General features: G+C 41.9%; 1 protein-coding gene across 4 annotated transcripts in view; it reads right to left on the bottom strand.

Annotated features, from left to right (window-relative positions):
* TBK1 (TANK binding kinase 1) overlaps positions 1-22,333 on the bottom strand; it is a 53,520-nt gene that overhangs the window by 25,574 nt on the left and 5,613 nt on the right. For all 4 annotated transcript variants that reach the window (XR_008373350.1, XM_053556461.1, XM_053556460.1 and 1 more), the window contains exons 3-8: positions 19,883-20,023; positions 18,189-18,318; positions 15,610-15,791; positions 9,015-9,175; positions 4,497-4,607; positions 480-659 (exon numbers count right to left, since the gene is read on the bottom strand). Coding sequence is in view for 3 of the 4 variants with exons in the window: in XM_053556461.1 (XP_053412436.1) it covers positions 480-659; positions 4,497-4,607; positions 9,015-9,175; positions 15,610-15,791; positions 18,189-18,318; positions 19,883-20,023 (905 nt within the window). In the remaining variant the exon portion in view is untranslated. The remainder of the gene's footprint in view (positions 1-479; positions 660-4,496; positions 4,608-9,014; positions 9,176-15,609; positions 15,792-18,188; positions 18,319-19,882; positions 20,024-22,333) is intronic.

A 22,333-nucleotide genomic window follows, 5' to 3' on the forward strand; every position in this document is an offset into this window, starting at 1 on the left:
AAGCGATTCTCTTGCCTCAGCCTCCCGAGTAGCTGGGACTACAGGCGCCCACCACAACGCCCGGCTATTTTTTGGTTGTAGTTCGGCCGGGGCCGGGTTTGAACCCGCCACCCTCGGTATATGGGGCCGGCGCCTTACTGACTGAGCCACAGGCACCACCCAATGCCATTCTTTAATTAGGTAATTTTCTGGGGGTGGCACCTATGGCTCAGTGGGTAGGGTGCAGGCCCCATATACCGAAGGTGGCGGGTTCAAACCCAGCCCTGGCCAGCTAAAACAGCAATGACAACTGCAACAAAAAGAAAAAAATAAATAAAATAAAATGCCATATTAAAAAATAAACAAACAAACAAACAAAACCCTAAGAAGGTAATTTTCTAAGTGAAACCGAGGTATCTTTTCTATTTCCTTTTATTTAGGAAAATTTATCATACAACATACTATGTTGATTCAAGAAGAAAATACAAGGAGATACTTACGTATTATAGCCATGAATGTAAATCTTATGAGCCGTCATTTGTTGCAGTGAAAAAACATGAATGATCATTCGGTGAAGTATATCACTAGTTTCAGCAAAAAACTGGTCAAAACCCCAACATTTTTCTTGATCTGCTTCAAGGATATTTGCAAGAACAGGGGTAAGCAGCACCTGAAGACCCCTAAAACAGTGTTGAAGAAGTCAGCTGAACACTGAGTCTGCTATACTGCGTCCAGGTAGAAATCATATTTAACAACAAATCAAAGGAACTGCTATTACTGCACATTAATTAAAAAATTAAAATCTGTCAACTTTTCAGAAAGCCAGGTAACCTGAATTTTTTATCACCTCAGTAAATCAAGAACTATGACATTTTCATGTTAATTTAACCTTCACGGATTATTTTCTTTGATTCTCTCCTTTCTAAGTTTCCTCACTATTCTAAACAGTGTGACACTAATCTGTGGCTATGTGGGTAGGATCAGCTGGTGAGAGGCAGGTGGTCCTGAGGATGGGCCCTTCGTGCTGCCTGGGCTGGAGGACAGTGGCTACTCACAGGCTCCCTCACAGAGCTGTGGCCTTGAAATCCTGGACACAAGGGATCCTCCTGCTTTGGCCTCCAGGATAGCTGGAACCACGTGCCACTGTGTCTACTTTGAATGTCCTTTCAATACAGTCCTTAATATGTAATTTTATATGTTGAATTTATATGCCTTTTTTAGCGTGTATTACCTGATCTTAACCAAAAGGCCAAGAAGCAAAGTAGTATACTTCTTCAGGAAGTAAAATTACTATAATAATCTAGCAATGAAAAGGTTGTATACTTTTTTTTTTGCAGTTTTTGGCCAGGGCTGGGGCGCCCTACTCCTTTGAGCCACAGGCGCTACCAAAGGTCATATACTTTTTAAAAACATGAGTAGAAGGACCTTCATGCTTTATAGCTTTCATAAAGCATGTTCAAACAGACTCCTAATTATGGAATTTTTTTTTTTTTTGAGACAGAGCCTAAAGCTGTTGCCTTGGGTAGAGTGTCGTGGCATTACAGCTCACAGCGACCTCCAACTCCTGGGCTCAGGCGAGTCTCCTGCCTCTGCCTCCCAAGAAGCTGGGATTACAGGCACCCGCCACAATGCCTGGCTATTTTTTGGTTGCAGCCGTCATTGCTGTTTGGCAGGCCCGGGCTGGATTAGAACCCGCCAGCTCAGGTGTATGTGGCTGGCACCTTAGCCGCTTGAGCCACAGGCGCCGAGCCCTAATTATGGAATTTTAAAGTTTTGAAATATACATTTGGCTCTGCAAAAGGCACTGGAATAATTCCTTGTCTGTTAATGTTTTTTAAAGCATATAGTGGATATTTTCTATTTTTCCCTGACTGGTGTTCATTCTCCCCCTTTTTTTTCAAGAGTCTTCAAATCTCTTCACTTTCTTAACCACCACTCCCTCTGCACATGGTTATTATGAGTACTTGGAGATGGCCAGGAGGAACATAAGTTTAACCAACCCAGAAATCTTTGCTAAAATAATTGGGAGACAAAGTCTTCCTTCCATGAGCCTTTCAAAGCTGGGAGAATGTTAGTCTTGGAATGCCAGTGGCCACAAGATGCTGGCAGGAAAAATTCTGAGAGAGAAGAAAAATCACAGGAAAACAGATCTGAACCATGACACGAGAACAGGTCTTGACAATATAGTCTAAGTGCAAAGATTTAGCTGGGCTTTAGGTCATATACATATGTGTGCTTTGTTTTTGAGACAGTCTCACTCAGTTGCCGTCAGGTTGAGGGCTGTGGTGTCACAGCTCACAGCAACCTCAAACTCTTGGGCTCAAGAGATTCGAGCCTCCTAAGCAACTGGGACTACAGATGACTGCCACAACGCCTGGCTAGGTATGTATTTTTACTTTACAGATAAGGTCTCACTCTTGCTCAGGCTGGTCTTGAACTCCTGAGCTCAGGGAATCCACCCATCTCAGCCTCCCAGAGTGTTGGGATTATAGGCATGAGCCACCACGCCCGGCCCTACATGTGAGTTTTTGTTTTTCTTTTTTTGAGACAGAGTATTAGTTTGTTGCTCTGGGTAGAGTGCCGGGGCTTCGCAGCTCACAGCACCCTCAAATTCTTGGGCTCAAGCGATCCTCTTGCCTCACACATGTGAGCTTTTAATCACAGTCAATCTGATTATCTCCTTTTTCACTTAAACCAGGTAGGTTAGGCTCACCTCACTTGCTGTCCTCACTTGCTGACTAATACATACAATAAAACAGTTCAGTGTGTAACCCATGACATATACACGTATATTTTAAGACTTGGCTCTCGCTATGTTGCACAGATGTGATCATGGCACACTGCAGCCTTGAACTCTTGGGCTCAAGTGATCTTCCCACCTCAGTCCCCTGAGAGCTGGGAATACAGGCGTGCACCACTGTGTGTGGCACCATTCTAAAATTTTAGCAGTGTTTTCATATAACATTTGTATTACCTAAAAGTTCTTATTGTTTAAAAAAAACAAAGCCATATAATACACTTTCTTGTACCTAACCAATTTTTATCAAAGAATTTCCAACTTGGTATGCTAAAGATTGATAGATAAGGCCTGTTACCTTTCAGAAATATGCTATTGTTCAGAACATCAGATATTATTGATTCTGAATTTCAGCAATATAATTATTCACCAAGAGTTCATTTCCTGATTACCCAATATTTTATCAGTTTTGCTTGATATCCCCAAAAGGAGTTATTTCCTAAATCATAATTTAACACAAATCACTATTATCATCTTGAATTTCTGCTCTCCAATACAATGAATTTCTCTTAGCAAGCTAGTTGCATGATGCATTTTATTTTGAAACCTTTTTTTTTGAAATACCACAAAAACAAAAAACCGTTAGAACAGTGATTTTTTTCCAGTGGTAGTAGAACTCTTGGTTTAAGTGAATTTTCAGACCCCAGTACATAAAATGACAATGTGGTATTTTATTAGCTTGTTTTGCACACGTGTGTTTACTTACATATGCTGAAGATCACACGAAGCCCTCACACTCCTAACAGGGCCAGTAACTCATGACCTACGCCCACTTGCGGGTCACATAACTACCGTACTTAGGAAAAACGTAAGTTAATTCAGTTATCTAAATTCTATTATTGACTGTCTTGGCTTTATTTTCAGAGTGAAATCTAAAATAATTTACTTTCTACTCAATTTATCTTAATTCTTTCTTTATGATAATAGGATTCTTACCTGATAATATAATTTTTTGAGTTCTGGCTACTAAATTAATCAAGACTAATATGAACATTTGAAATGCTGGAAAAAGTACTAGAGAACCATTATTTCTCATCTTTTGAGGACAATATTAGACTTTAGTGTTTTTTTTTTTTTTTGATAACTCCAGTTGAGAAAAGTATTCATATTTACATTACTATTTGTGGTCTGTCAATATTATCTTGGCATCTTTTGGTTATTTCCAATGTGGGATTCCCACATTGGAAAGAGTTCCCAGTGATTGACCAGTGATTGGCAATCTCAAAATAAATGTCCTGTGCCTTAAAAGACATCTGGGGAAATTATTTGTATTTTTTTTGGAGAGACAGAGTCTTACTCTACCGCCCTCCATAGAGTGCCGTGGCGTCACACGGCTCACAGCAACCTCTAACTCTTGGGCTTACACAATTCTCCTGCCTCAGCCTCCCAAGCAGCTGGGACCACAGGCGCCAACCACGACACTCGGCTATTTTTTTGTTGCAGTTGGCTGGGGCTGGGTTTGAACCTGCCACCCTCTCTATATGGGGCCGGCACCCCACCTACTGAGCCATAGGCGCCACCCGGGAAATTATTTATATAGCTCAGAATAAATCTTTTCATCACATCAAAGGCAAATATCACACATCGAAGCATATACTTTAACAACATCCAGTTAAATCAAAATCAAATTACACTTCAGTATTTGAGTATTTGTGATTTTAGGCAACAAAGATTTCAAAGACTGCAGTGCAAAAGACAAGAATTAGGTGCACACACCTACCGAGAAAGACTGCAGGAGACAGGCATATCTCCACTCCAGTCAATCGGCCCATTTTCTGCTTTCTGTACTCCAGATATTGCACCAGAAGGCTTCCCTGTAATTATTTTATACCTGGAAAGAAAAGCAGAGTAAAATAAGCAGTTTATTTTGCATGGCTTATTAATGGGCTTTGCAAAATAATTTCCTTGGTCAGGTGCGGTGGCTCACACCTGTAATCCTAGCACTCTGGGAAACTGAGGCAGGTGGACTGCCTGAGCTCACAGGTTCCAGACCAGCCTGAGCCAGGGTGAGACCCCGTTTCTAAAAATAGCCAGGCATTGTGGCAGGCACCTGTAGTCCCAGCTACTTGGGAGGATGATGCAAGAGAATGGCTTGAGCCCAAGAGTTTGAGGTTGCTGTGAGCTGTGATGCCACAGCTCTCTACTGAGAGCGACAAACTAAGATTCTGTCTAGGAAAAAAAAATTTTTCCTTAATTGCACCTACAACTATGTACTAGACAAAACTTTGTGACTGCTGTTCACATAAAACAATCATAAAAGATCCATAAAAAAATCAAAATACTTGAATCTGACTGACTGAAGGAGAATACTGGTTGTACAATTATTTTATATATATATGTAATTAATTTTCAATTAGAATCTCAGAGTGCCTTATAACAGCATCTTGATCTTTACAATAAAAATATTAATTTTCCATCTGAAAAAAATAAAGCAAACAAAAAAAAATTTATATCACAGAATGTTTCTAGACCATGAATAAAACCATCTAATTCCTATCACCCATATTATCCAGTACTGTTCTTTTTTTTTTTTTTTTTTTTTGGCCGGGGCTGGGTTTGAACCCGCCACGTCCAGCATATGGGACCGGCACCCTACTCCTTGAGCTACAGGCGCCGCCCTGTTCTTTTTTTTTTTTTTAAAGAAAGGTACAGTTATACAAAGTACCATATCAGAAAGCCTTTGCACATTGAAAAATATATACACATATAGAAAGAGATGGAAGAGCAAAATTATAAGCCAAATTTCATTTGATTACTGACGAAGAACTGAAGCCACAGAGGGCTGTGGAAGGAGGAGACACTGCACTGACCCAGCAAGGCAGTGAGGGCCCCTTCCAGGCTCACCCAGACCTGCAGGCTCACCCAGCCCTGTAGGTTCACCCAGCCCTCTAGGTTCACCCAGCCGTGCAGGCTTACCCAGCCCTGCAGGGTTCATCCCACCCTCCAGGTTCACCCAGCCCTGCAGGGTTCATCCTGCCCTCCAGGTTCACCCAGCCCTCCAGGCTCACCCAGCCCTGCAGGGTTCATCCCACCCTCCAGGTTCACCCAGCCCTCCAGGCTCACCCAGCCCTCCAGGCTCACCCAGCCCTGCAGGGTTCATCCCACCCTCCAGGTTCACCCAGCCCTCCAGGCTCACCCAGCCCTCCAGGTTCACTCAGCCCTGTAGGTTCACCCAGCCCTCCAGGCTCACCCAGCCCTCCAGGTTCACCCAGCCCTGCAGGGTTCATCCTGCCCGCCGTTCACCCAGCCCTCCAGGGTTCACCTAGCCCTTCAGGGTGATGTCCTTTCCTAAACAAAACCTAAATGCTGGAGAGAAATGTGAGATTCATGCTTTTGAGAATATTTTCACCCACATGAAAATGTAAAACATAATACAAAAGAATCTTACGGACATTATTTCTGGCAGAATTCATGTTTAACATCTAAATAAATGTGCTCTAAGCAAATCAACTTTTTTTTAAAAAGTAGAACAAACTGGTGCGACTGATTTAGACTGCTGTTTCCTCAGGAGAGCAGTTGGGATTTTTGCCATTTTCAGAGAATAGAAAATTAATGTGAAAAATAAGGGACAATCATGAGAGGAGGACTGACTGGGAAGCAGTAAGGGGAGATACGTGGGAGTACTGCAAAGAGAACTGAAGAGAATAAACGGCAAAATGCTTAAGGGAAAGCTTGGAAGTCTTGAAAATGCTGAACTAGTTTTGGTAAGATACACACATAAACACATGTGTGAGGTGCAAACACGGTCTGGGGGACGGCGCTGCTGCAGCGTCAGGGGAGCATGTCACCCAGTCAAGTGGGAAAGTCATCATTATTATTTCAAGCACCTCTGAACATTCTTTAGCATCACTGTTCCTAAGAAGCTGAGTTTCTGTCCAAATAAAGTAATAAATTCTTGGAATGTGTGCCCACGCGTGGTCCACCTATCTGCCTGCACCAGCTAGCTGTCTGATATAAAAGTGCCAGTGCTCCCGGTTGCCCATGAATCGTGTTTCCTTTCATCAGGAGCATCACCATGTTGATTTAATCCATTCTGGGGTCACCAAGAAAGGCTGACCTTGCCTTGAAACATACCTACGATGATAAAGTAGCTTTTGTTAAGGAAGAAATTTTACAGTAAAGGCACTGCTGTAAAGCAGGCTCCACACAGACCAGGGCAGTCAGCAGTGTCCCCCACCATGTGCACCAGAGCCTTGCTGGGAAACACTCTGATACCCAAAGAAAAGTCACTGCATCATCTGAATTTGTTTTACTTCCTTTGACAAAAAAAAAAAAAAATTAAGCTTCTCCCTCAATTTTCTGACATGAGATTAGATATGATTGTATTTTTACAGTTGTGATTATTATTTTAACTCCTTTTTGCTTATAAAAGGCAGGGTCAAATATAAAGTTAAGGTATGAAAAAGTTTAACACCTAAAAGAATGGCTAGACAGTTGGGCTGTCAGAGGGCTATTCCCCACACCAGTCAGTAGTTTAGAGACGCACCCCTCAAGGCTCTGGGTATACACAGATAGGCTACCTCTCAGGAAGCAGGGTCACTCTCTAATTCCTCTTAAACTAACAAAAAGCACGGACAACATCTGGATAATTTTCATAATAAATTTCCTATCTAGAAATGCATCTCTCTTTCCATTTTATACACAGTAATTATTTCCTAACAATTGTGACAGTTCATAAATGAGCGTGTAGTTCAAGTAAAATACACTCAGTCTCTGGCCTGAATTTGCAACAGTAGAAAAAAGAAATTAATGGTGCAAAACCACCAAATGGTATTTTTATTTATTTATTTTTTTGAGACACAGTCTTACTTTGTCACCCTGGGTAGAGTGCTGTGTCATAGCTCACAGCAACCTCCAACTCTTGGGCTCAAGAGATTCTCTTGCCTCAGCCTCCTGAGTAGCTGAAACTACAGGCACTCACCACAACACCATGCTACTTTTTTATTGTTTAACAGCCCGGGGTGGGGTTAGAACCCACCAGCCCCAGAACGTGTGGCCAGCACCCTAACCACAAATGCTATTTATTTAATTTTTTTCTAGAGACAGAGTCTCACTTTATTGCCCTGGGTAAAGTGCCGTGACGTCACAGCTCACAGCAACCTCCAACTCCTGGGCTTAGGCGATTCTCTTGCCTCAGCCTCCCAAGTAGTTGGAAGCACAGGTGCCTGCCACTGTTGGTATATGGGGCTGGTCAGTGCCCTACCCTCTGAGCCACAGGTGCCGCCCCCACAAATGTTATTATTTTTTTTTTGTAGAGACAGAGTCTCACTTTATGGCCCTCGGTAGAGTGCCATGGCCTCACACAGCTCATAGCAACCTCTAACTCCTGGGCTTAAGTGATTCTCTTGCCTCAGCCTCCCAAGTAGATGGGACTACAGGTGCCCGCCACAACGCCTAGCTATTTTTTGGTTTCAGTTCAGCCGGGGCCGGGTTTGAACCCGCCACCCTCAGTTTATGGGGCCGGCGCCTTACCGACTGAGCCACAGGCGCCACCCCACAAATGTTATTTTTAAAATGGTAAAAATCTCAGATCAGTTCAGGGTAAGACTTATATTTCTTATAGATCTGGTAATGGCTCTAGTACACCATAGAATTATATTATTAACTTAAGTTGTGTGGAGGAAAGATGCTGACAAGTACACAAAGGAAAAGACAGGGAGCTGGAATAAAATCTAGGAAGCAGTGTATTTTTAATGATGGACCAAAGACCAGTACCATTTAACTTTGTATGTAAGGTATTTAAAGACCTTAAATATTTAAATTTTCCATTAAGGAATCTTCTATTTTCTTAAATTATGCCTATCCATTTTTATAAGGCTGCATTCTTATTAAAAACCAGATTATCTTTTTTTTTTTTTTGTAGAGACAGAGTCTCACTGTACCGCCCTCGGGTAGAGTGCCGTGGCGTCACACAGCTCACAGCAACTTCTAACTCTTGGGCTTAAGCGATTCTCTTGCCTCAGCCTCCCGAGCAGCTGGGACTACAGGCGCACACAACGCCCGGCTATTTTTTTGTTGCAGTTTGGCCGGGGCTGGGCCTGAACCCGCCACACTCGGCATATGGGGCCGGTGCCCTACTCACTGAGCCACAGGCGCCACCCAAAAAACCAGATTATCTTAAAATATCAGAAATGACTGCTAAAGTAATTTTCATTAGCATACACCACTAACATGATGAAACAAAATGAGAGACACATTTTAAAATTTATTTCTAATTTTGGATAGAGAAACCACTCACATCACTTCTTTATTCCTACGAGGCCCCTCGAAGGGTCTGAAGGGAAGCGAGCCGGTGGCTGCGTGGTAGAACGTCACCCCGATGCTCCAGAGATCCACTGTCGCCCCGTACTTCTTCTGGTGGTCTTTTCTCAGCACTGCTCTCTCATACATATCAGGATGCTGGGATTAAAAAAACAAAAGATGAGAAGACTAGGAAGGTGAGACCCAGGGAGAGACACTGCTTGAATGGGCACGTGATACACTCAACAGTGCTTCAATGCTCTGTCACACTCTGACCTTACTTTCCCAATTTGAAAAGACTTTCCCATCTTCCCCACTCTCCTCGAACCTCCCACCACCACCTCCTGTGACCCTCAATTTTAACATCCTCACTCCACGCTTCAGTTAGGAAATGGAAACCATCAGATCAACTCTCCTTTACACCCTTTACCAAATACCAGCCTGCCTGACCTGTGTCTACCTGTCGGCCACCATGGAACTGCTGCTGTCGACATCTGCGCCGTGGAGCCCAGCCTGTCGTCTCACCAACTCCAGACATCAGTGCTTGCAATTACCCATTTATTTCATGCATCAATTTTCCCCCTCCACTTGATCATTCCTTTCTGTTTATGAACATGCTTTAGTATCTTCCATTTTTAAAAAAACCTAAGTTGGCTCAGTGCCTGTAGCTCAGCAGCTAGGGCACCAGCCACATACACCAGAGCTGGCGGATTTGAACACAGCCCAGGTCTGCCAAATAATGACAAGTACAACAAAAAATAGCTAGGCATTTGGTGGGTGCCTGTAGTCCCAGCTACTAGGGAGGCTGAGGCAAGAGAATCGTTTAAGCCCAAGAGTTTGGGGTTGCTGTGAGCTGTGACGCCACAGCGCTCTACTGAGGGCAACATAGTGAGACTGTCTCAAATAAATAAATAAATTAAATAAATAAAAATTAAAAAAAAAATAAAAATAAAAAACCCTAAGTTGACCTCCACAAGAATAACCAGTGGTCACACATGCTTAGCCTCTTGACATCCACCCTCGTGGAAGTTATGCACAGGAATGATGGATGATCCTTGGAACAGATGGGCATGGAGGCTCAGCCTATAATCCTAACAGTTTGGGAGCCCAAGGCAGGAGGACTGCTTGGAGTTCGAGACCAGCTTGAGCAAGAGCAAGACCCCCCTACACCCACACACAACAAATAGAAAAATTAGCCAAGTGCAGTGGCACATGCCTCCAGTCTTGGCTACTCAGGAGGCTGAGGAAGGAGGATAACTTGAGTCCAGGAATTTGAGGTTCCTGTGAACTACGATGACACCACATAGCTCTAGCCTGGGTGACAGAGCAAGACCCTGTCTCAAAAAGAACCCCCTAAAACAAAAACCAAAAAGGTTCTTGGAAGATAAAAGCTTACAAGTGTATTATGAACCAAAAGAGAGTCACCACGTAAATGCACCCAATCAGAACAAACCGCTGTGATATGGAGAGATCTGGTTATGGCCCAGAGAACTGGGAACCAGTACAGGAGACACTGCTGACAGGGCTTCTAAATGGTGCAGTTGGAATCGCTAGATTTTGGGGGGGGGAAGGGGGGGGTTGGGAGATAAGGGTAAAAGAGACTCTTTTGGGAAATACATTTTAATGAGAAATTAGAAGTGGAGATAAGCATGATAAGACCTAGACTTTGGATGTCCAAACATGTGCACGCCAGACACACAGGGTCTGGGTGGCTTTGCTGCTTCTGTGGGTAGCACGTAAAGTGACTATTGTCCAAAGACACAATAACCCAGCCTTTACCTATGGAGCGTATAAACGGTGCTGGGAACAGGCCAGGAGGACCTGGACATGCCTGTTATCTTCTGCAATGAGGCTGCCAACCTGGGAAGAGGGGAAACAGCACTTTTAAAAGGAGATGAAGGGGGGCGTCGTGACACGGTGTGGTGACACATGGTCTCACTAGTGCAGTGGGCAGCTACCTCCCAGGGAGGGACTGACTGCAATGGCCGGTTGACATCTGTTGGTCTGACACACTTGTGCCCACTGGCTCTTTTAAATGTGCTACTTGGGCTTACGGAGGGCTTGCTTGGTTTTACTGCATCTGGAACAGGGGCAGAAGGATAAAGCTACTGCAGGAGTTTCAAACTGAGATGACAGCCATCATATTAAAAATGGTAGAAGACTTACAGCCACCTAATCTTTGATAAACCAAACAAGAACATACACTGGGGAAAGAATCCCTATTCAATAAATGTTGCTGTGAGAACTGGATACCCACATGTAAAAGACTGAAACTGGACCCACACCTTTCTCCACTCACAAAAATTGATTTAAGATGAATAAAAGACCTAAATCTAAGGCACAAAACAACTAAATCCTCAAAGAAAGTGTGGGCAAACATTGGAAGTGATTAGCCTGGGGAAAGACTTTATGAGGAAGACTCCCATGGCAATTTCAACAACAAAAAAAATAAAAAATGGGACTTAATGAAACTGAAAAGGTGGCTCAGCAGCTAGGGTGCCATCTACATACACCAGAGCTGGTGGGTTTGAACCCAGCCCAGGCCTGCCAAACAACAATGACAACTACAAACAAAAACTATTGGGGCTTTGTGGGAGGCACCTGTAGTCCCAGCTACTTGGAAGGCTGAGGGAAGAGAATTGCTTAAGCCCAAGAGTTTGAGGTTGCTGTGAGCTATGATGCCACAGCACTCTACCCAGGGTGACAGCCGGAACCCCCCAAAACTGAAAAGCTTCTGTACAGCTAGCGCAACAACAACCAAAGCAAACAGACAACCTATACATTGGGTACACATATTTGCATATTTTGAATCAGACAAAAACTTGATAACTAGGATCTACAGAGAACTCAAATTAATAAACATAAAAAGAGTCAAAAATCCCTTAGATCACCGGGCAAGAGACATGAATAGAACCTTCTCTAAAGACGGACGAATGGCTAACAAACATAAGAAAAAATGCTCATCATCCCTAATCATCAGAGAAATGCAAATCAAAACCACCCTGAGATTCATCTAACCCCAGCAAGAATGGCCCACATCACAAAGTCTCAAAGCTGCAGATGCTGGCATGGATGTGGAGAGAAAGGAACACTTTTACACTGCTGGTGGGACTGCAAACTAGTACAACCTTTTTTGGAAGGCAGCGTGGAGAACCCTAAAGAACTCAAGCTAGACATCCCATTTGATCCTGCAATCCCATTAGTGAGCATCTATCAGAAGAAAAAAATCATTTTATCATAAGGACATCTGCACTAGACTATTTATCACAGTTCAACTTACAATCACCAAAATGTGGAAATAGCCTAAATGCCCACCAACCCGGAATGGATCAACAAGCTATATATACCAAGGAATACTATTCAGCCACTAAAAAAGATGGAGATTTTACATCTTTTGTATTAACCTGGATGAATGTGGAACACAGTATTCTTAATAAAGTATCACAAGAATGGAGAAACAAGAATCCTGTGTACTCAATTCTGGTATGAGGACAATTAAGGTCCTAGTACATGGTGGGGGGTGGGGAGAACTCGGAAAGGGAAGGGGGGGGACAAGGAGTGTGACACACCTTTAGGGGGCAGGACACAATTACAACAGGGTCCTTATTTAAGGACACATTATGTAACCTGGTTCTATGTACCCTCAATGAATCCCCAACAATTAAAAAAAAAATGGTAGAAGAAAAGAATGTTTTCTTCCAACGTCAAAGAACAAGAGAGGATTTGACACCTGGCTTTGGAATTCCTAGGAGCTTAAAATGAGAGAGGTAAATATGGAATATTTCTAGATTGCTAAGCTTTGGATTATTTTATCTCATTTTATAATTTCTGGAGCTCTGTATTTAAAACAGGCATTCTATCTGGCTAGCTCAGTCAGTAGGACACAAGATTCTTAAAAAATAGGGTTAAGCACTGTAGCCTCAATGTAATTTCAAGTGCCATTAACTTATGCTTAAAGAAGCTTTCTTAGAGTCCATATGAAGGGATGTTCCTTTAAGACCCTCTGAGCTGATTAGCAAACTAGTCAAATGGGAGGCAAACTCTGCAAACAGAGTCTGGCTGTCTGTGGAATGTCCTGGAAGGGACCTTGGAAGTGGAAAACAAGGTAAGTTAGTGCACATTTCAGTTACGTGATGCACCTGTTTTCCCAGACAGATGGCTGAATAAGTTTTTGTGGTCACTCTGCATGGCTTCTTTGTACTCTTATCATATTAACCATTGGCTATCAATTAAGTATTATTATTAGAATGTGTATGTGCAGCACCAGCTATATAAGCTGGGAAGAAATAAAGTAGTTTGGGTGGTGCCTGCGGCTCAAAGGGGTAGGGCGCCGGCCCCATATGCCACAGGTAGCAGGTTCAAACCCAGCCCTGGCCAAAAACTGCAAAAAAAAGTAAGTAGTTTGTAACATGCCAAGAGCTCCCTTTATTAATATACGATTTCAAAAGGAGGACCCATACTTTGCGGCACCACCCATGCGTAAGAAATTCATGCAACAAGCATACTCTAAAATAGGAAATACATGGATAAGAATTAAATTAGCCTAAAGCACACTATAGACCTGCAGTTAATTTGTTTTTTTTTGAGATAAGGTCTCACTCTGTCATCCTAGGCCAGAGTCCAATGGCATGACTGTAGCCCACAGCAGCCTCAAACTCCTGAGCTCAAGTGATCCTCCCACCTTAGCCTCCCAAGTAGCTAGAACTCAGGCACCTGCCATCATGGTCAGCTAACTTTTCTTATTTTTATAGAGATGGAGTCTCACTGTGTTGCTCAGGCTGGTCTTGAACTCTAGGCCTCAAGTGATCCTTTTGCCTTGGCCTCCCAAAGTGGAGGCCTGAGCCACTATGCCTGACCACTTATTCAATGATTTGCTCTTCCCAATTTAAAGTTAAGAGGCAAAAACTAAACTGTAGTCCTAGGAGGTTATGGGAAAGATTAACAGTTGGTATTGGGGGAGCAGCCTCAGGAAGACTGGTACAGGACTGCTGGCTTGTGGTGGTCCTCATAGTATGTGGGAAAGACCACTAGTCTTTAGCAGGCAGAGCCCACAGACTGATAGATGCCCTGCGGTGTGAATGACAGCTCTCAAAAGCAGTCTTCCCACACCCTGAGTGATTTCTGAATACTCTGCCAGATGCACGCACAGTTGAGAAATCAGTTTCTAAATCCTTTTATATATAAAAAAGTATTTTTGTACAGTTTTTCCAAAAATGTAAATATATTCAAATCTGCTTTGTTTAGTTATAAATTTTACGGAGAATTGTCTGCTACTTTGGATAAATGACACCAGTGACAATACCACCACTTGTGATGTGTGATTCACTAACACAGCACCAGACTTTATATAAGGTGATATTTTGTACATACAGCTGTAAGCATAAATGCTACTTAATTTGTTTGCTGGAGTTGTTCTTAAACTTTTATGTATTAAATACTTATTAATTAATATAAAATATTGTGCTTTAAGTATTATTATTATTAATTTGAGATAAAGTTTTGCTCTGTAGCCTGAGCTAGAGTGTGATGGCATCATCACAGCTAAGTGGAACCTCAAACTACTAGAATCAAACAATCTTCCTACCTCAGCCTCGAGTAGGTAGGACTAATGGCATGGGTCGCCACACCCAGTTGAGTTCTCTACTTTTTGTAGAGATGAGGTTTCACTATGTTGCTGAGGCTGGTCTTGAACTTCTGGCCTCAAGTGATCCTCCTACCTCCACCCTCCAAATATGGAATTGCAGACATGAGCCACTGTGCCCAACCTCTTCCAAGATTTTTTCTTTTAGTATTTTAGACATTGTATTTCCTCAATGTCAGGAGTGGGGGTTTGGGGTTCCAGTTCCCTGAATCCAGCTAACTTGGTTCGACTATTCACTGAGCTAGAACCTTCAACAGAGGCATGGCAGTAATTAAAAGCAAAAATGAATGAAAATAGAAAATAAAATTGGACTAGCATAGGCAGTGTGCGTAGAGAGCAAAAGTAACCTGCACAAGTTTCAATGTTAACAGAATTTTACTTAGGAAGAACAAAGAGAAAGTTTAGAGCACTTCCAAAGAAGCGTTGGAAGTGGGTCCCTCTCATGAAGGAGCAGAGGAGAGAGACTTCCGAGAATTTTTTGGTTTTTGTTGAGACAAAGTCTCACTATGTCATCCTCAGTAGAGTACCATGGCATCCCAGCTCACAGCAACCTCCAACTCTTGGGCTTAAGTGATTCTCTTGCCTCAGCCTCCCAAGTAGCTGGGACTACAGGCGCTCGGCCAACGCCCAGCTATTTTTCTGTTGCAGTTGTCATTGTTGCTTAGCTGGCCTGGGCTGGGTTCCAACCCACCAGCCTCAGTGTACGTGGCTGGTGCCAGAACCACTGTGCTATGGGTGCCGAGCCTCTTCCAAGAATTTTTAACAGACAACTCATAGCACCCTTAGAAATCAATACCTAATTCCCTTGTTACAGATCATATTCACTAGAATAGAAAATTTAGTTTTCGTCACAAAAATTGTGACATTTTGCAGTGAGCTGGAGGACCAATTATCCAATTATATTTGCAATATGTCAGGCTTCTTTAAATGAAGTAACTGAAGCAGGACTCACCAAATATTCTTCTGTGCCATACAGAGAAACAAACTGTTCGTCATCTTCCAATTCTCTGGCTGCACCAAAATCTGTGAGTTTGTACACAGACTGCCCGTCTTCCCCTATAACACGCATGATGTTTCCCGGCTTGATATCACGGTGCACTATGCCATTCTCTCGGAGGTGATTCATTCCACCCACTTCAAAAATAAATATGAAACAAGAAGTCATAATGTCGGTTTCCATGTGTACATGTGTACGTCCAAATTCACTGATATATCCTATTTACTCAAACTTAAATTTTTTTTCATAATTTGGTTTAGTCATTTTACTCAAATAAATTAATAGGTAACAGATATATAGTATATCTCATGTTTCAATTATAAAGAGTTTTAGGATGATAAAAATCAATATGATCTAAAAGTCCGATCTCTCTTAAATACTACCATGAAAATGTAACAAAATGGTCATAAGCATACCGTTTCCTGAACTACTTTTGTTTGTATGTATATGTGGGCAATTTGTTTAAACATAAGAATAATAAAAATCCCTAAGAGAAGACAGCAATCTTTCATCACTGTTTTACATTTCATTACCTCAGGGAAAAAATTCCACAAAAAGCAAACTGGACTCAATATATGTTATATAATATAAAGTAACAGAAAGACAAGAAAGTAATGTATTTCTCATATGCTTAGAATTACTCCAAAAAGTCCATTTTCTTTGTTTTCTTGAAGGGCACAGTGGTTAAATTATTGAAATTAAGCTGTTCTGACCAACTGACAGGCAGTGTCTCAGACTAATAACGTGAAACATTTGACAGCTCACTGATTAATGTTCAAATTAAAATGAAAAAAGTTTAGAGATATCAATGTATGATTATTAAAACTCAGGCTATACTTAGGAAGTAATTGTCTATAATTTTTATTGGATTAAGCAGGCTGCAGCATACTATTATTTGTTTCTCTCTTGTAAATTATCTCTATTCTGATTCTAGTGTCAAGTTCAAAAATTCCCACTAATGGCCTGCACAATGGCTCATGCCTGTAATCCCAGCACTCTGGGAGCCTGAGACAGGAAATCACTTGAGCTGAGGAGTTCAAGACCAGCCTGAGCAAGAGTGAGACCCCACCCCTACTAAAAATAGAAAAATTAGCCAGGCATTATGGGAGGTGCCTGTAGCCCCAGCTACTTGGGAGGCTGAGGTAGGAGGATCACTGGAGCCCATGAGTTTGAGGCTGTTGTGAGCTGTGAGGCCATGGCACTCTACCCAGTCTTTTGTCAAAAAAAAAAAATTCCCATTAATCTTATGCCTTTCCTTATCATTGGTCTTTTTCTTTTTTTTTTTTTTTTTTTTTTGACTGGGGCTGGGTTTGAACCCACCACCTCCAGTATATGGGGCCAGCGCCCTACTCCTTTGAGCTACAGGCATGGCCCTCATCGGCCTTTTTCTATTCCTCAAATATTTGATTTCTTTCTTTCCTAGAAGATATTTCCTTTGTCATATTTAAAAATAGGTTTATTGCTATAATTCATACAACACTCAGCTTTTAAAAGGGTACAATCCTGTAATTGTTAGTACAGTCACAGAGTTGCACAACTATCACCACTAACTTCAGAACATTTTCATTCCAAAAAAAAATTCACACCCCCTGGCACTCTCCCCAGCTCCATCTTCCCGATCCTCAACAACCACGAATGTGGTTCCCATCCCTGTGGACCGGACAGGTCTGGACATTTCACAGATGGAATCACAGGATTGTCTTCTGCCTGGCTTCTTTCACTGTGTAAGGTTCATCCGTGTTGTAGCATGTCACTACTTAATTTCTTTTTATGAATAAATAATATTTCATTATATGGATACACCACATTTTTGTTTATCCACTTCTCAGGGGAGGGACATTTGGGCTATTTTCATTTTTGGTTGCTATCAATAATGTTGCTAAGAACACTGGAACACAAGTGCTTGTGTTGACTATTTTACTGGATATACATCCAGCAGTGAACTGCTGGGTCATATGGTAATTTTGTATTTAAATTTTTGAGGAACTACCAGACTATTTTCTAAAGTGGCTGTATCATTTTACAATCCTACCAGCAACCCATGAGGGTTACAATTCCTCCGCATCCTTGCCAACATCTATTTTGGTTTGTCTTTTTGGTTTTAGCCATCAGAGGGCACAGAGTAGATTTCACTGTGGTCCTGGGTGGCACTTCCCCGCTGACCAACAGGGCCAGCCACTTTTTTATGCACTTCTTGGTCCTCAGTGCATCTTTTCTGGAGAAATGTCTATTCAAATCTTTTGGCCTATTTGGTCAATAAATTGAGTTATTTGTCTTTTTATTATGGAGTTGTCTACTAAAAAATTCCTTACCTGTACATGATTTGCAAACATTTTCTCTCATATTATGGGCTATCTTTTCACTTACTTGGTGTCTTTTAAAGTATGGAAATTTTTAATGTTGACCGAGTTTTCTTTGGCCTTTGTGCTTTGCGTTCCGCATCTGAGAAAGCACTGCATAAAGGTCTTTAGTTTGAATACAAGAACTTTTTCTTATTCTGTTATTAAGTGTTATATGTGTATAAACAAACATACCCACATCTCGCAAAACAATTAAAAATTCAGATTCTGGTAGTCCATAGGCATTAGATGGCTCTTCTAAAACAGTATATAAACTCCCACATGGACAAAATTCCATAATAAGAACTTTATGTCTTGTTGTTGTCTGAAAAATAAAATCACTGATTAGGAATCAACATAAAAAACAAGTTTGGATTCTATACAAGTACTTACCCAATTTCATTTAAATGCAGGGTTTGCTATAATGCTAGAGGCACTTTAAATGCTTCACTTGGGATTCAATAAACATCTGCTGACTACACATGAGGATTAATACCTTCTAAATTCCTAGGAAGTGAGGAAGTTGGACTTGTTTTTAAAGACAAACCACAGTAAAAACCGGCTAAATCTGAACTATAAAATCATCACGGGTGGCGCCTGTGGCTCAAGGAGTAGGGCGCCGGTCCCATATGCTGGAGGTGGCGGGTTCAAACCCAGCCCCGGCCAAAAATCACACAAAAAAAATAATAATAAAAATAAATAAATAAAAAAAATAAGTTGTTAAAAAAAAAAATCATCACTACAATGTCAGTGGTTCTGTCAAAATTATCTTAATTTTCTTCTGCATAAAAACGCATCTAGAACAGGGCTCTTCTAACAAGTCTCTTCAACACCTGAAATCTTTCTTATGATAGATAGCACTTTTACTTCAGGGAATGGAGTTCTAGTCTTAAAAATAAATGAGTGCAGAACAGTTGAGGGGTCCTCTTGAGCAGGATTCCAGCCTGCTCATTTGTTTTCACTTCAAAACTTTTTTTTGAGATAAAGTCTTGCTCGTTGCCTAGGCTAGAGCACGGTGGTGTCACAGCTCACCGCAACCTCCAAATCCCAGGTTCAAGCAATTCTCTGGCCTCAGCCTCCAGAGTAGCTGGGGCCCACCACACTCAGCTAATCTTTTTAGTTTTTGTAGACATGGGGTCTTGCTTTATTCCTCAGGCTCTGGTCTTGGGTTCCTATCCTCAAGTGATCTTCCCTGCCTTGGCCTCCCAAAGTGCTGGGATTACAGATGTAAACCACTGCACTTGGTTGTTTTAAACCTTAATTTTAAAGCCAAACTGATGATAAGACACACCATCAATTTATTAACAGCTTTGGGGGGGGGGGAACTATCAAATTACATATACACAATGATTATAAGACGTACAACCAATTTCAGAAATTGAAAATGTGAATGTCTGGGCGGCGCCTGTGGCTCAGTTGGTAAGGCGCCAGCCCCATATACCGAGGGTGGCGGGTTCAAACCCAGCCCCGGCCAAACTGCAACCAAAAAATAGCCGGGCGTTGTGGCGGGCGCCTGTAGTCCCAGCTACTCGGGAGGCTGAGGCAAGAGAATCGCTTAAGCCCGGGAGTTGGAGGTTGCTGGGAGCTGTGTGAGGCCACGGCACTCTACCGAGGGACATAAAGTGAGACTCTGTCTCTACAAAAAAAAAAAAAAAAAAGTGAATGTCTTAAAATCCACTATTTATCTTCAACTTTTTAATAATTTTCTTTTTATATTTTTTCCTACATATCCCTAAAACATTTTATAAAGTATTTTGAGTTTCGTTACTATTCAGTAGTTATAAAAATGAAAAAGAAGTCACCATAGTGACTAGTGTATCTTCTCAATCATAGTAACTGTAGTGAATAGTTATTTACATTGGCGACATTAACCAAGCATGACTACTTACCTCCTCTTCAATAGCAAATAATTTGACAATATTTTTGTGATTGAGTTTTTTTAACACTTCAAATTCTCTCATTTGAACATCCACTGGACGAAGAAAGCTTATATTATTAAATACTTTGATAGCAAATAAATCACCAGTTTTCTAAAAGAAAAATTAAAAAAGAGAAACATATTTTACTTACTTATGATAAAAAGGTAGCATTAGAACTAGCTATAACAATAACACCACACATTTTTTAGGCATAGGTAATTTATAATTGGACTCCTGACTTTTTTCAAAAATTGAAAATGAATCAATCAACTGCTCATATGTTTTTCAAACTGTACATTTTAGAATTTAGAAAAAGCCATTTTCTTTCACATACATGAATAAAGCTTTTGTTACGTTATCACCATCAGGACACAGCCGCAAAGACTGACACGGAGAAGACAAACAAGGGAAACTTACAAAGGTTTCTCCAAGGCCTGGTAATTTTTACATAAAACAGGAACAGAGGTTGAAATCTGTATTTCACCTATGAAATCTTTTTATTTTTATTTTTTTTGTAGAGACAGAGTCTCACTTTACAGCCCTCGGTAGAGTGCCGTAGCCTCACACAGCTCACAGCAACCTCCAACTCCTGGGCTTAAGCAATTCTCTTGCCTCAGCCTCCCGAGTAGCTGGGACTACAGGCGCCCGCCACAACGCCCGGCTATTTTTTGGTTGCAGTTCGGCTGGGGCGGGGTATGAACCCGCCACCCTCGGCATATGGGGCCGGCGCCCTACGGACTGAGCCACAGGCGCCGCCCGAAATCTTTTTATTTTTTTAGAGACAGAGTCTTACTTTATTGCCCTCGGTAGAGTGCTGTTGCGTCACAGCTTGCAGCAACCTCAAGGTCTTAGGTTCAAGCGATTCTCTTGCCTCAGCCTCCCAAGTAGCTGGGACTACAGGCGCCTGCCACAATGCCCAGCTATTTTTTTGGTTGTAGTTGTCATTGTTGTTTGGCAGGCTGGGGCTGGATTCAAACCCGCCAGCTCTGATGTATGTGGCTGGCGCCTTAGCTGCTTGAGCTACAGGCACCAAGCCTCACCTATGAAATCTTTATTAAGAATGTCAAAGTATTTTGGTGGAGGGAGGGTAATGGAGTGGGGCCACATCTACAGTGCATCTTAGAATGGGTACAGGCGAAACTTACTAAATGCAGAATACAAATGCCTACATACAGTAACTAAGAAAATGCCATGAAGGCTACGTTGAACAGTTTGATGAGAATATTTCAGATTGTATATGAAACCCGCACATTGTACCCCTTGATTGCACTAATGTATACAGCTACGATTTAACAATAAAAATAAATTAATTAAAAAAAAAAAAAAGAATGTCATAGTAATGCAATTAACTTTTCAGAAATATTTTCCAGCTACCACAACGCATGTGTGGGGTAGAATGGGACAGTGAGCCTAAAGGAGACCTCCTGGGTGGGTCACACCATGCTGCCTGGGAGCATCTGCAGCTCCACAAGACAGACACAGAGGCAGGTGCTCCTTTGTGAGCCACCGCTGGAGGATCAAAGGCACCTCTTATCTCTGCTGATACGCTCCCAGCACCCTACTCACTCTTTCGTGGTCTACTGAAGTGGGTGTGGGTCATATACCCACTTCACATAACACACGGCTGTAGCTGGGAGGGAATCTCAAGAGGTACAGATGCATGCTTAAATTTCAGGCAAACATCACACTTGCAAGTTCTTCACATTAATCTTCCTTTAGACTCTTCTAGATCCTTCCACTTCCTTCTGTTCACTCCAACTGGCATGCCTCTCTCCCCAGTGCCCAGTCCAGATTTTGAGTGTAGCCTCACTTTCTTCCCCACTCATACAAAGCTGAACTATCCTGGAGCTAGTGGAAAATCATTTTCTCTTTAAGCCTGGGGTTCAAGGCCCCCCTGCTCAAAGACACTTCATGGCCCTCTGCCTGTCAGGAGACCTCAGTACTGGTCCTGCTTCGGAGCCCTCTCTACACTTTGAGCCAGACATCCTCTTCTTACCCCATTACAGAATGATCTTCTTCTTAAGACCATTTAACAGTTCCACAGTCCCACCACTCGAGATCACTATTGGAGGCACCAATTGTATGATTCCCCTCACCCCAGTCATACCAAACACACAAATGGACATATTCTTTCCAAGGGAAAATGAAAGAGGAAAAGCCCACCACTCGAGATCACTATTGGAGGCACCAATTGTATGATTCCCCTCACCCCAGTCATACCAAACACACAAATAGACATATTCTTTCCAAGGGAAAATGAAAGAGGAAAAGAGCCAATGACATTTTCAGATTTAGGAAAAGAGAACAATTTAACTATAGTTTAATTCCACTACTTTTCCATTTGTTTAGCCTGTGTAAGGACACTAGCAAATCTATGTATCACCCAAGAGAGATTTTTCATTAAGGATATTTGTCTCAAAC

The sequence above is a fragment of the Nycticebus coucang genome, chromosome 12 (genome assembly GCF_027406575.1).
Source record: "Nycticebus coucang isolate mNycCou1 chromosome 12, mNycCou1.pri, whole genome shotgun sequence".
NCBI lineage: Eukaryota > Metazoa > Chordata > Mammalia > Primates > Lorisidae > Nycticebus > Nycticebus coucang.